Source organism: Coturnix japonica, chromosome 1, assembly GCF_001577835.2.
Source record: "Coturnix japonica isolate 7356 chromosome 1, Coturnix japonica 2.1, whole genome shotgun sequence".
Classification (NCBI taxonomy): domain Eukaryota; kingdom Metazoa; phylum Chordata; class Aves; order Galliformes; family Phasianidae; genus Coturnix; species Coturnix japonica.
In genome coordinates, this window is record NC_029516.1 from 82,141,238 (window position 1) to 82,155,118 (window position 13,881).

Consider the following 13,881-nt stretch of genomic DNA (forward strand, 5'->3'; position numbering starts at 1 on the left):
TTACAGTTTTTCCACTACCTGACCAACACCCAGAGGGAGTAAACTGGCTCAATTACAGTAAGATTTTACAGTTTATTTGCAGTTTTGCTGATGTAAATAAGAACATAAGTTGAAAAGGGGAACTGGTGGCTAGCAATACTTGTCTGAATTTGTTGTGCAAGAATCCTGGATGCCCCTAGACACACTGCATTACAACAGAGAGAATCCTTCTCCTTTCTGTGATCTAGCTGAGGAAGTGAAAGAGGTCTGGACCTTTACTTCAGATAACATTGCTTCAGAGCAAACAAAAGGAGTTAGGTGCATTCTTCACCCTACAGATTTACCCAACATTCATCCAAGATGAAGGGAGCCAGTACGAGCTCCCTTCATTCAGTGCAGTGTGCAAAGCAGTCTATATGTTGGTGTGTATTGCCCACAGCAGAGAGTACTCAGCCAAATAAATCCTGCTCTCTGCAACACAGAGAAGAGAGCCAACACGTCATGTCAACAAATGCTGATCAGCGATGAACGCCCACTGGAAGCAGCCCAAATCCCCTAAGAGGGCTGTGAGCAGGTGTGCTTGCTGGCCTCTGCAAGCACTGTGAGCAGGGCTGGGCAGCAGCACCCCATGGTGGCTGCTCACAGGGAGGGCTGCAGGACACTGCGGAGCAGCAGTGAGAGCAAGGAGAGGAAAAACTTGCATGTGCAGTAGTACTGTCTGGGAACACCTCTGATAATGTACACTCTTCTGCTGAAGGACAGATAGCCGCATTTGGCAGATACATTCTGCTACTGAATGTAAACTATGTAACATATAAGCTTCCACCTTTATGCATGTTCCTCATCCTCAGCTAAACAACAGATTAGGAACTCTAGATCATTTCTGACCCTCTTTTCCATCCTATTTTCACTTCTGCAGAACAGTTGCAGTTTTTTTCAACATTTCACTCCTGCACCCCCTCCAAATGTAGCCCACAATCCTATCTATACAAAAGTATCCTTTCAAGCTGCCTTTTCTCTCACACTAGCTGCTTTTCTTGTCGTATTTTCTCTTCAGCACTTTGCACCGAGACAAAACTTGTTCCAAATCAGCCACACGGGTGCTCTTATTGCTGTGCTACAACAGAGCAGGTTTCTCCTGAGCAGTGCCGTGAGAGGGCAGCAGCGGAAGGCTCTGTGTTTCAGTGTTTCCCCTTCCCCAGGGGGATCCCACTGCCTGCTCCCTGGAAGTGAGAGGAATACTAAAGGGAAAACAGTTTTATTCTGCTACAGCACAGTGCATAAATGGATCTACGGTTTATTTTTCCTTTGAGATGAGATGGTTTGCCTGAGTCCAGCCCAATGCATGACTCCTGTGGCATACAGTGTCACTCCCACAGGCCTGTCAGTTCATTGGCCTGGCAGCCGGATCCTTCTCACGTGCCCACAGGCTCAGCTGGTGCCTGGATACACACGTGCCCTATAAGAGGTACTCGAGGACAGATGTCACATGAGAAGCATTCATGGTGAGAAAGGAGGCTTGCTGCAGTCCTGAAGGGCCTCTTGTAAGAGTCATAGACTCACAAGGTTGGAAAGAACCTACAAGATCATCTAGTACAACCATCCTCCCATTATCGTTGCTATCACAAGCCACTAAACCAGATCACAGAATCACAGAATCACAGAATTGTAGGGGTTGGAAGGAACCTCCAGAGATCATTGAGTCCAACCCCCCTGCCACAGCAGGCTCCCTACACCACGTCACACAGGTAGGCGTCCAGGCGGGTCTTGAATATCTCCAGAGAAGGAGACTCCACCACCTCCCTGGGCAGCCTGTTCCAGTGCTCCGTCACCCTCACTGTAAAGAAGTTCTTGTGCACATTCGTGCAGAACTTCCTATGCTGTACTTTCATCCCATTACCCCTAGTCCTGTCCCCACGCACTACTGAAAAGAAACCAGCCTCACCACTATGGCTCCCACACCTCAGGTATTTATAAACCTGGATCAAGTCCCCTCTCAGCCTTCTTTTCTCAAGGCTTAACAAACCCAGTTCCCTAAGTCTCTCCTCACAGGGGAGATGCTCCAGGCCCTTTACCATCTTAGTGGCCCTCCGCTGGACTCCTTCCAAGAGATCCCCGTCTTTTTTGTACTGGGGAGCCCAGAACTGGACACAATATTCCAGATCTCAAGCCCCTCATCCAGATACCTCTTGAACACTGCCAGGGATGGCGACTCCACCACCTCCCTGGGCAGCCATTGCAGTGCCTGACCACTCTGAGAGAAAAAGCTTTTCCTTACGTCTAATCTAAACCTGTGGTACAACTTGCGGTCATTTCCTTGGGTAAATGTGAGCATGCGACCTGCTCCAGCTTCGATTGGCGGAGAGCGGAGTGACGCGCCCCACCCCGTGCCGGGTCGCAGTGTCTCCCCGCAGCGCTTGCCGTAGACAGTGTGGTCGTTGTGGGCTGCGGTGCGTCATGGTGCTGCTGGTGCTCGTGTACGCGGCCGCGCTGGCCGTGATGGCCCACGGGTCCGGGTCTGGGTCCGTGACCATCCCCCGGCCCGAGGAGGCGGCTCGCATGGCTCGCTTCGTGCTGCACAACTGCGATTGGGGCGCGCTGGCCACGCTCTCCACGCAAGAAGGGCTGCGGGGCCGCCCGTTCGCCAACATCTTCTCCATCAGCGACGGAGCCCCGGGGCCTGGAGGAGGCAGCGGCGTCCCGTACCTGTACCTGACCGACATGGAGATCTCCGTGCAGGACCTGGAGGTGAGCGGTGCTGTGAGACGTTAAAATCGTTTAACTTGCGTCCTTGTGGCGCAGATAGCCTGATTTCTGATTTACGGGGAAGTTCTTCACTAGGAGAGTGGTTAGGCCCTGGAACAGGCTGCCCAGGGAGGTTGTGGATGCCCCGTCCTTGGAGGTGTTCAAGACCAGGTTGGACGGGGCCCTGGGCAACCTGATCTAGTAAAGGTGTATGTTTGGTGGCCCTGCCAGGCAGGGGGGTTGGAACTACATGATCCTTGAGGTCCCTTCCAACCCGGGTCATGCTGTGATTCTGTGTGACTCTGTGATTTCTGTGGTACATAAGCTCTTAGCCGGCAATTTCCTTCTCCGGGTTCATAACATAGGTCTATCGGGCTGCTGTGGGGCGGTCACGTGAAGGGAGGCAGCTGATAAGCAGATAGTGCTGACTAACGATGAGTCAGGGCTTATCGCAGTTAAGCAGCTTCCTCAGAAAGCTGAGGACGTGGGGTGAGTTTGTCTCGTGAAGGTCCACAAACCTCTTATCGCACCGTCTGCCTTTCAGATCAATTCGAATGCCTCTCTGACCGTGTCTTTGGCACAGACTCCGTACTGCAAGAAGCACAGATATGACCCCCAGAATCCCCTCTGCGCCCACATAATCTTCTGTGGGAGCATCGTAAAGGTAAGAGGCGGGAAGTTTGCACTGCATCAAACTTTATTGAAGGACATATTAATCCAAGCAGTAAAGCTACAAGTGTTAGCCATGATGAAGTTTACAGTCTCACCTGGTGCTGTTGCTGCCATAGAAGCAATTTAGAACTGTGTGTGTTATTCACTGAAGATCTTAATCCCATTATTAAGAATAATTGGTGAGGATGAGGACTAATCATTGCTGTCTTTTATGTGATAGCCTGAATTCATATGTAGTGTTTTCATACCTCAGATTACGTTACGTGCCAGCAATCCTTTAATTGCCTTCCTGAGGTATGCCATCAATACTGGAGCTATTTTAACTCCAGTACCATTTATTCTGAATGCTTTTGTACCGTATTCAGGACTCTTGTTGATTCGGCCCTTTAAACATTTGCACATTAAGTAGTCTCATGTTTCAGCTTCCCTTCTCTTGTACAGTTTGTTATTTCAAGGAATATGTGAGTGTGCGTGCTTGAATGCATCTGAGCACTGTCTGTTTGTGGGTGTCCCTGAGCGAGCAGAAGCAGAGGAGGTGAAATTACACCTAAAACGTTGCCCTCTCATAATGCAGAAGGGCTGCTTCTCTGTTTTGTGATTTATTGTTGTTCCAGATAACGTCCAGGATCATGGCATATGTTGTTGCTGCTCACTGATTGGAAGAATCATTCACTGTCTCTCTAGTATAAGCTTTAAGTATCCATTTAGAATCCATTAACAAATGTCTTTGGATTTGGGTAGTTTTCATTTCTAAAATAAAGTTCTTTGTCCACAGTGTAGGGTGTTGTTTTATCCAGTTGTCTTTAGAAAGATCAGTGTCAGGCTGGTTGTAGTCTTTATATCAGAGCAGAATCAATATGTTTTTCGAAGCTGTCAGCCTGCATCTTTCCCTAGAGAACAGAAGAAAGACTTAATCTCATGTCAATGAAATACTTTCATGCTCTTGCTTACTTTAAAGCACCCTTTTGATTTAGTATTGAAAGCAACTCCCCTTGAGCATTTGCCTGTCTCATGTACAGTTGTACACCATCCTGAAGATAAGTTGACTCTGTCACAGTAATGAGCTCTTTGGGGCAAAATATGGCTAAATGAAGAAGAGCACTCTGTAGTCAGAATTGTGTTTTAGATAATATTTGTCTTCCTTGTGACTCTATCTTACAATTTTGCTGGCTGTTGTTCAGGTGAATGATTCAGAAGCAGCCTTGGCGAAAAAGGCATTATTCACTCGGCACCCTGAGATGGAAGATTGGCCTAAGGATCACAACTGGTTCTTTGCCAAATTCAACATCACCAATATTTGGGTTCTAGACTACTTCGGTGGGCTGAAAATCGTGACACCGGAAGAATATTACCATGTCAAGCCGTAGTAAGTACTTAAGTTTGCATACTTAATTCACTATATCTGGAAGCTGTAATGCTTCTTATTAACAGTGTGTGTTCCTCATCTCTGCTTTTTTAATATACGTTTGTCTTGTTTCCTTAAGTCGTCTACTGGATGCAGCCCCTCAGATCATAAGATATGTCTGAATAGGGGACCTACCTACTTAAAGGTAGCAAGCATAGTATCTATAATTAACTCTATGGATAACTGCACTTCAGTTTAAGAGAGGCTTCTCGGGAGAAGGACTCCTGCAGAGTAAGCACAGTCACTACCCTTTATTTGGATTAATTGCAGGGCAGGTTAGCTTTTGGTCTAATAGTTAAACATAGACTATTATGCATGTATGAAGCTCTATAGATGGGTTTGTAGCAATAATACATTGCTTTTGAATCTTCTGTCATGATAGTGAAGTATAATATATAAATAATAAATAGATACAAAATATATGTACTGTTTATGTTGTCAGATGCATTTTAGCACAGTCAACAAACACACATACTATTTCTCTTTTATTCCTTGTAGGCAGAGGAAGATCCTTGGTGATGCTGATGTTAGGAATGGATTACTTCAGATGATTGCTCTGTGAAAGGTTTTCTGTGTGTAATAGAGCCGAGTTGATAATGCAAAAAATTCTTACACCTTGCATTGCTAATAAGCTCATGTAATCCTTCTGAAGTACATGCAAATTCACACTAACATAGATTGAATCATGCCATACACAAAATCCTTTGTGTGTAAACCATAACTAAATCTTGTTCAGTAGACAGAAATCTGGAGTGTTTTAGTCTCTTAATAGTCCACGTTTGGAAACGCTGTGTTTACTAGAAAGTGAAGGATTAGTCTGGTTCTAAACTTTCAGTGCCTTAGTTAAATTATTTCTGTCTGTAGGCACTCTCCAATTCTTTTTAATACAACTTCATTTGTCAGTGGTATTAAAAATACCTCTTTATCTGGCACAGCACTACAGGATGGCTCAGCTGACTGGAAAGCCTTGCTTATGTTGCAATGACAGATGATATATTGAGTGTTGAATGTTTTTTTCAATGCCTGTACACTCACAGTTTGAGCTGTTTTTCTGTTTTGCTACCATGATTGGGTTTATGGAAATTATATGTGTTCTCCAGGCTCGTGATGAGTTCTTGGTAAGTCTTGTCTAGTAGTGATTATATGCCCTGGTTCTTTTAAAGAAGTAATAGTAGTAATGAAAGCACCTGAGTGGTATATGAAGAATAGTGGCTTGTAAATCCAATGAGACTGATACAAAAAGAAGTTGTTTACTGACTTGAATTTTGAAATCTTTGGCTTTGCATTCTGATCAAATGACAATGTAGCAGCCTTTACTACTATCAGTAGTAGAATTTTGTAGATTTCTTTGTTTCAGAAGCCTAACACAGCAATTTTAGGGCTGTAATCTGAGAGTGAGAAAGAAACCAATACAGTCTGCATCGACAAAGTGTGATTCATCAACGGTAGAAAACAAAGTGTTGAAAGTTAATTCTGTTTCATAAAATAAGCCCTACACAACCATGGAAAAGAACTGAGCATCTTTTTATGTCCTGTCACATCTCCTAAGTGCAAAGTTCAAAAATATTAAAAAGTGATTACGAACAATCAATTGGATTTTCCCCCAGACAAATATTACCTGCTCAGCATAGTGAAAATGTGAAAACTTAGAATCCTTAGAGGCAGATCCACATATTAGAATAGTGAAATTGATCACTACCAATTATCTCTACGTAGTTATTGCATTATTATACTACTGCTCATCTTGTATGGGAAAGATTTATGAAAGCACTTTTGAAGTAAGTTATTAAGTTTTCCTCCTATGTGAAGGGAAAAAAGTGTGCAATTTACTGTACTGAACACCTTGTGTGCTGTAAAAAATACTTGAGATATGGAAACAATTTATGACAAGTAGTTAACATTAAAATTAAATGGGATGATGGAATTATTTTTATATAAGGCATAACAAATTGTGAAAATTCAAATGATTTTATGGTATGGACTGATCTTGTTACCTATCACTCCATAACTTCTGTTTTGTGAGACTGACGATGCTGGGCTTTTGATAAAATAAAATTATTTTTGTGAAACATGTTGTTGGTTTTATTTATTGCACATTTGAAAGTATTTATCTCCCTCCCACTTTCACGTAAGCACACTTGCTTCAGGGTTCTTGTTTTGTTGTCACTCAGGAGTCATTTATGGTTGCTAAAGTATACGTGGTGGAACCATTCTATTTCCTTTTTTGGTTGAAATAACCATCTTTGTGTTTCACTTTCTTTCTTACAAGTGCTACTATGAAATAAATAATACAATAATAACACCGGAGCTGTCTTTGACTGAGGCTTCTACTTTTATAAATGACTGCATCAGTTACCTTTTGTATCAATGCTTTCTTACTCTCAAATGTTCTGTCTTGTGCAAATATTAATAGATCTCCTTAGTATACATGTAAATGTATCATACGTACTTATTTAGCATAGTTCTAAGCCCAAGGTGGTGTTTTCAATGAGGCTTTCACTGTTATTTTAATTGTTAATAAAACGTGAATGTCTAATATAAAACTCCAGCCACACTATTAAAAGAATCATTTCTTTTAATCATCCTAGATTAAATGGATTTAAGCCATTCCCTCCCTCCCCCCATCGCTCACAGTCACAAACTGGTGAGCAACCTGCATAATGCATGACCTCAAAAATGAGTTTGGTGTGCAAGAGAGTAGGTTACAGTGGGGAAGAAAGTCTCACATTAAATCTCATCTTCAGACATTCCAAAGCCAGCCACAATTCAGACTCATATTTCATAGTATCACAGAATGGCCTGGGTTGAAAAGGACCACAGTGCTCATCCAGTTTCAACCCCCTGCTATGGGCAGGGTTGCCAACCACCAGCCCAGGCTGCCCAGAGCCACATCCAGCCTGGCCTTGAATGCCTGCAGGGATGGGGCATCCACAGCCTCCTTGGGCAACCTGTTCCAGTGCGTCACTTAGTAATAGGCAGGTAGGTGTTAATGTAACACAAGATTTTTACCTTAAGAAAGTCATCGACTTCTTGCCCTGTTTTTCATCTCCTCCATGTGCTAATGTTTGTATTAGATTCATTAAGGAATTTACTTTTGAGCATATTTCCTTTTTTTCTTCATATCTGGAAATAACACTGTGGCCTAGAATAGATGATACCGAGTATAAGAAATTAATATAGCTGTAAATGAATTGACTTTTGATTGTATGTCTCTATCATGACATGCTTGAACTTTCTGAGCATATTCTAAATAATAATGACTTCATTCTGCGTATTCAGGAATTATCTCTATTCCTTGATAATCAATGGCATAGGATAGCCTTGGGCAACTCACTTAGTCATGGGATGTTTGTTAGCCAAGAACCTAATTAGGATAATCTCAGCATGCACTTTAATGACGTAGTAATGTGTTTCTTTTGTCTACTGATCTTGCATATTGATGTGATTGTTTTGAGGTTCTATATCATTATAGAGCAGGTTAATCCCTTATTTAGTTCTATCTGGAATTAATTTTTAACTATTTAATACCATATCTTTGCTCATCACAGTAAAATAAGATTAATAAGGGTATTAGATTAATAAAAAAAAGTATTAATTATATCTTAATATTATGATATTGTTGTGTGTTTTTGTTTCAATTTAGGAAGATTTAAAATTTAGTCAACTGTTATACTATCGCTGAACACAAGAGGGTGCCATAGGCCTACAATCTTATTGACTGCTAAATGTTTAACGCTTGGAATTAGTAAATTCTTCATTGCTCAGAAATCCTGGAAAAGGGTATGACTGGGTCATGATACTTACAAACTCACTTTCTACACTGCTTTACATAATGAATGCAACGGACTACTAGCTGCTAAAAACCAGAACCTTTCATCCTATTGTTTTGTGACCATTTTGTGCTATGGAGTGTTCAAAAGCAAAATCCATGGAAATAATTTAAAGGTTTTTGAACTTAAATGCTCTAGTAATGAAAATTGAGGCGAGTGTAGAACACCTTGGAACAGGTGGATCTGGACTTGAAGCCAGAAGACCAAGAGCTCAGTAGAATCATAGAACGTCCCCAAGATGGAAGGGACTCACAAGGGCCCATTTGGTACCTATCTGTGTGATAGGCTTAAACACAGGGTAACTTGACAAAGCTGAGTAGAGAGGCTTAGTGTATACATGTGTGACAATGGAAGATACAGACTTTCAAGAGATACTAGGTAGTATTTAATTGCATGTGTAATTGTGTGTATTTATGTTGGGAGGGGGGGAAGGAAGGAAGATCCTTTGCATTTCTGGAATGTCTTATGTCATTTCAACCTATTAAAATTACCCAGTGTTAACAAATTACAGTTTCTAGACTGAAATCAAGCAATTGTTTAGGGATAAGAAATAGAGAAATAGTTGCAGTATGATAATGACAGTAAGAACCTTGCATAGCTCTTTCAAAGTGGCACTTAGGAAAAAGAAAAGGTTGCCTAATGAGCGTGAATTGGGTTTTTGATTTCTTTTAAATGCTTAAATGATTTTCAGTTCATTTAAATAAGTTTCCCCCCAGATGAGCCTTTGAATAAAACGCAGCAAATAAAGATACTTATCTCTGAGCCCAATATCTAGCTTCATAGTACCTTTACATTCATGAAGACATTATCTAAGTGATCAATTACAGTCTTCACAGGCATGCAAGAAAATACTTTATAATTTATTTATTTACAATATTTACTGTACTGTCATTAGGGAAATTAACCTGAAGTTTACAGATGAGAGCGTTAGTGATGTGAGACAGTAGCTTGACTAGCTCAAAGGAGAAGGGGCACCGGGCTTCCTTTTGAAGATAAGACATAAGCAGTGGTTGCTCGTGTGTATGAAAAAAAATAGAAATCCCGAGCAGATCATAAGCACTTCACCAAGTATGAGAGAATTGGGATTAGTATATTCAGTAGTCTCAGTGAGTGTACAGAGAGGGTGCACTTCAACATTTTACTAACAACCCCTGTATAGGTTTCCAAAACCGATGTGGCACTGAACATTCTTAAACCATAGCAGAAACAGGGCTCTTCTAGATACAGGAAACAAAATAATGAATAGGAATTCATTCCTACACTGTATCAGGGCCTCTTTATCGTCTCCCATAGGAAACATACACTCATGTCTGTGTTTGTCTTTATGATGCTGCGCAGGTGCCTGTTTCCTTTTTATTTTTTCTCTTTAGATGTGGCGGGGTTTCTATTTGCACTATGCAGCTGCAAGGAGCAGTGACAGTCAAGCTTTTTTTTTTTTCTCCTTGCAACAGCAGTATTTTCACACACAGAGGGGAACAGATGTAGTGAGCCCAACTTCTGTTGTCTCCCTGCTGGGAGCTGCAAAGCAAGACCAGTAGCCAGGCACTGTCTTCTTTCCAGCTCTCTGTGTGCAATGCTGGCAAAAGTGCAGGGCAGGGACTAATCCCCTCGGAATGCAGCAATTATCACTAAATAAGTATTAATTGCTGCATGCCAAGGGGATTAGCACAGTTGAGCCCAATTATAGCAAAGCAAAGCTTCACTGTAAGGCTCTATGGTGCATTGAAACGCGGTGAGGCAATATAAGACTGTCACTCCTTGACAATTTGTCAATAGAAATTGTGGGCTTACATACAGTAAACAGCAATTTCATTTTCTTTTCAGTGTATTGGTCTAGTGCATGAATGGTGTGCCTCGCTGGGGGCTACAGCGTTCTCATCATAGAAAATTGTTGCTTATTTAACATCCATTATCTTTGTGTGAACATCTCCAAAACCGATTTTGATACTTGTAGTGTTAGTTCTGGCACTATAACTGATTCCCTGCTGAATCAGGGGCAAGACTCTGCTATCTGGATTCTCCCGTCTCCTCCATCAGGTCGGCCAGCTCTGCCATCAGGTGATGTAGGTATTAATTTTGCCTGCAAGTACTAACTGTATCAAATTGGCTTAGGAGAACTTTTGATAACTGACCTGTTCTCAGTCCCAGCAGTGTGCGGTGATGATTACAGGCAAGCTCTCTGTGGTAGCAATACATGAGCCAGAGGGCAGTGTGTAGTTATTTTTTTAATCCTCAGCTTGACTGCGGTGTGTTTGTTTTCTAGTTTTCATTTATTTCCTGTTAAAACTGCAAACCCTGCTGCTTTTTTTTTTTTTTTTTGCTTTTTTTTTTTTCCAGTCAAAACATAACCAGTAAGTATGAAAAAGGAATGTTTCTGGGATGAATCAGCCCCTTGCATTCAAGCCATTCCAGGATTTCTTGTGTCCAGAGAAAGAAGGGCAATACTGATGCACAGAACCAGCTGAATGCATGCCTTATCTATTTTATGAAAGATGTTACACTTTATAGATAACAAGCTGCGCCTTAACCTGTATTAAACACAATGAAGTTGTGTTTGGGGATCACCTCAATTCCCTCCTGTATCCTGTTTCAGGAACTACAGATAAAATCTTGTGGTCTTCCCAGCACAGGAGAGTAACTCTTGAAATGCATTTTCCTCCACCCATATGTTTAGGTAAAGAATCAAGTTAGCTGAGAGCTAGCTCGAGACTTAGGAAGTGTTTCATAACACATCAGGGACCTAACACATCAGGGAAGTTTTCACGTCTCTCACTTGGCTTTGTCTGATCTGAGAATAACTGCTGGTTCAGCTGAACTAGTGTTGGCTTTAGTCTTTAGTTCAGGGTCATCAAGGTTATTAGGAACTGGCTGAAACCAGTAAACTGAAACACTATGTCATTGAGACTTGGTTAAAAAGGCATGTATGAGTTTGTCTAACACACAGCATCGGTAGGAGCTGCCGAAATCTTAACTGTGCTGCATAGTTCCTAGATATTCAAATCTAAATAAGCTGAAAATATGGTGGCAGAATAAGAAAATTGTTTCTCATAGCGCAGTCACGAAACACGTGAAGACAGGGTTGATTTTTCCTAGAGAACAGACCACTTCCCCTTTTTCTGCCCTCCTCAACTGCATGTGATTTGCATCTCCAAGGTTATATTCATTTTGAGAATAACTCATAATGCAAGCGTGATTGCTCTTTTGTATACTTCAACTGTATTTCGATTATTGTATCTAAATTATTGTATTTTGATTAGGATGATATGCTTGCCTCCCTGTAGAAGATGAGGGATTGGAGGAGAGAATTTCTAGGAGCACTATCATGCAAAGCCTTTTTTTTTTCTTCTCCTCTACCCACAGTTCTAAATGAAGTCCATTTCTCTGACCTTTCCCTAACTAGACATCAAAACACACTGACCCAACTGCTGTTCTCCCTGTGTGCCTACTGTTGCCATTAATCTTCCTTTCTTATACAGCTCTTCATTCCTTTTCCTTACCTTTGGCCTCAACTCTTTATTCAAAGTGATAATTTGCTGGCTCTCTGCCTGAGGGAGAAGCTGTGATCAATAACAGGAGGAGACAGGGGTCAGCAGAATAGTGATGAGCAGTGCCATTTGCTCCTCTGAAGGTGCTGGTACCCAAAAATATCAATAACAGGTATGATATTATTTTTGCTTTTAGATAAGATGCCAGCGAGATTTAGGTAGCCTGCAGTGGAAGCAGGGCTCTTATTCTTCTCACTAACTCTTTATTTCAGTCTTCCTTTATATAGTAAATTGGACAGAGAATGCTTTATTCAGCTTGCACTGGAATACAGACCATGTACCCCGTGTACCTGAGTGCAGCCAGTTCTGGATCTGACACACCTCTTCCAGCTCCAACATGTGAAGTGGCTCTCATGATCTGTGCTTTACCCACTGCCTCACAATGAGCGATTGCATCTCCAGCTTCCTCTTTTAGCTTCTGGGGTTGAAAAGCTACACAGGAAACCCCTGCTGATGCGAAGAGGGGGCAGACACTCAGAAGTACTGTCCACATACTGCAGAATGGCATGCAGCACTAGTAATATTAGCATCTAATTATTTTGGTAGTGAATGGTACTGTATATATATTAGTTATTAAATTTAAAAAAATATGCTGTGTTATCAATATATTAGCCTTCATTATTCCAGACTGTAAGGTGATGTGTATCTTAGTCTCCATCTTCCAAGAATTTCAATTTACTTTGCTTTTGAAAGACTACAAATCTTTACTTCTTACATGCACAATAATTCTCGCCTTGCCAGTCATCTTCAGAATACTGGGAAACAGAGATCACCAGTCCCGTTCCCGTATCTGCTGGGGATGCACATTTCTTTTTCTCATTCCTAAGAATCAGAAATGAAAAAAACCCATCTCTATTCTTTAAGATACCTGTGCTCCTTCCCACCCTAAGCTCTTACCTGAAATATATTAATAGCATTCCACAATCTTCTTGTGACTTGTCAGCTCGTAGCACAATGCATTATCTGGAGTGACATTTGCCAGGTTAATGTCTAAGTGTGCTTTCTCTGTTACCTGTGTATCTTCCACCCCTGCCTATGGAGTGATGCTTTAATACTGTTAGATGTGATCACAAGCTTGGTTCTGTAAAGAAACAAGCGTTGTGATTCTCCCAACTCAGTCTGCCTACCACCCCCAACAACTTCTGACCTGGGGGGTCAACATCGATCCAATAAAACAAAGAAGGCTCAGACATAACCTGCTCCTACCTGTACTTTTGTGTAGGAGCTCACAGAGATCTTATTAGTACCCTCAGAGCAGCACTAAGAAACGAGGGCATTTTCACTTTCACATGGGGCTGCTGGATAAGTCAGTCAGCACATGCACATGTGCTTCAAATCAGCCACATAACCCACAGCTGTGTGCTTGGCCACCTGGCCCCACAGAAGGAGGGCTAAGGGTGTGAAATGGCCAAGAGAGCAGAAGAGGTTTTAGAGAACGTGATGGGTGACACAGCAATTGTGGTGGATGCAGAATGTGGACTTGCAGGAAGTGAAGGCTCACAAGCACTGCAGCTGTGCAGAGCTGCTTTGTTTTGCGTTGCTCTGAGTGCTGTATCAATGCCTACAGCATGGTGCTCTTCCATGATGCTATTCCTGTCAATTCCCAGGATGCATCCAGGTTGTTTCTAACTGTGCATGATCAAAGTTCTTTTCTGTGAGAGAGGTGAGGTGCTGGCACAGGCTGCCCAGAGGTGTTGTGGATGCC

General features: G+C 42.0%; 1 protein-coding gene across 2 annotated transcripts; it reads left to right on the forward strand.

Annotated features, from left to right (window-relative positions):
* The first annotated feature begins 2,385 nt into the window (after window positions 1–2,385).
* CREG1 (cellular repressor of E1A stimulated genes 1) lies at window positions 2,386–6,872 on the forward strand. 2 transcript variants are annotated; one of them, XM_015879175.2, is made up of 4 exons: window positions 2,387–2,727; window positions 3,269–3,388; window positions 4,578–4,762; window positions 5,300–6,872. In XM_015879175.2, coding segments are annotated over exons 1-4 (597 nt in total). In that variant the 5' UTR covers window positions 2,387–2,436; the 3' UTR covers window positions 5,301–6,872. The 2 variants fall into 2 exon arrangements, with proteins under 2 accessions (XP_015734671.1, XP_015734661.1); XM_015879185.2 differs by lacking the exon at window positions 5,300–6,872 and having other exon boundaries at window positions 2,386–2,727; window positions 4,578–4,763.
* The last annotated feature ends 7,009 nt before the right edge of the window (window positions 6,873–13,881 follow it).

What these genes read in the sequence shown, in the direction of transcription:
- CREG1 (XM_015879185.2), top strand. Translation starts at nt 2,437, where the DNA reads ATGGTGCTGCTGGTGCTCGTGTACGCGGCCGCGCTGGCCGTGATGGCC. An exon ending in TCTCCGTGCAGGACCTGGAG is followed by an intron (nt 2,728 to 3,268) that starts GTGAGCGGTGCT and finishes TCTGCCTTTCAG; the next exon opens with ATCAATTCGAATGCCTCTCT. An exon ending in TCTGTGGGAGCATCGTAAAG is followed by an intron (nt 3,389 to 4,577) that starts GTAAGAGGCGGG and finishes GCTGTTGTTCAG; the next exon opens with GTGAATGATTCAGAAGCAGC.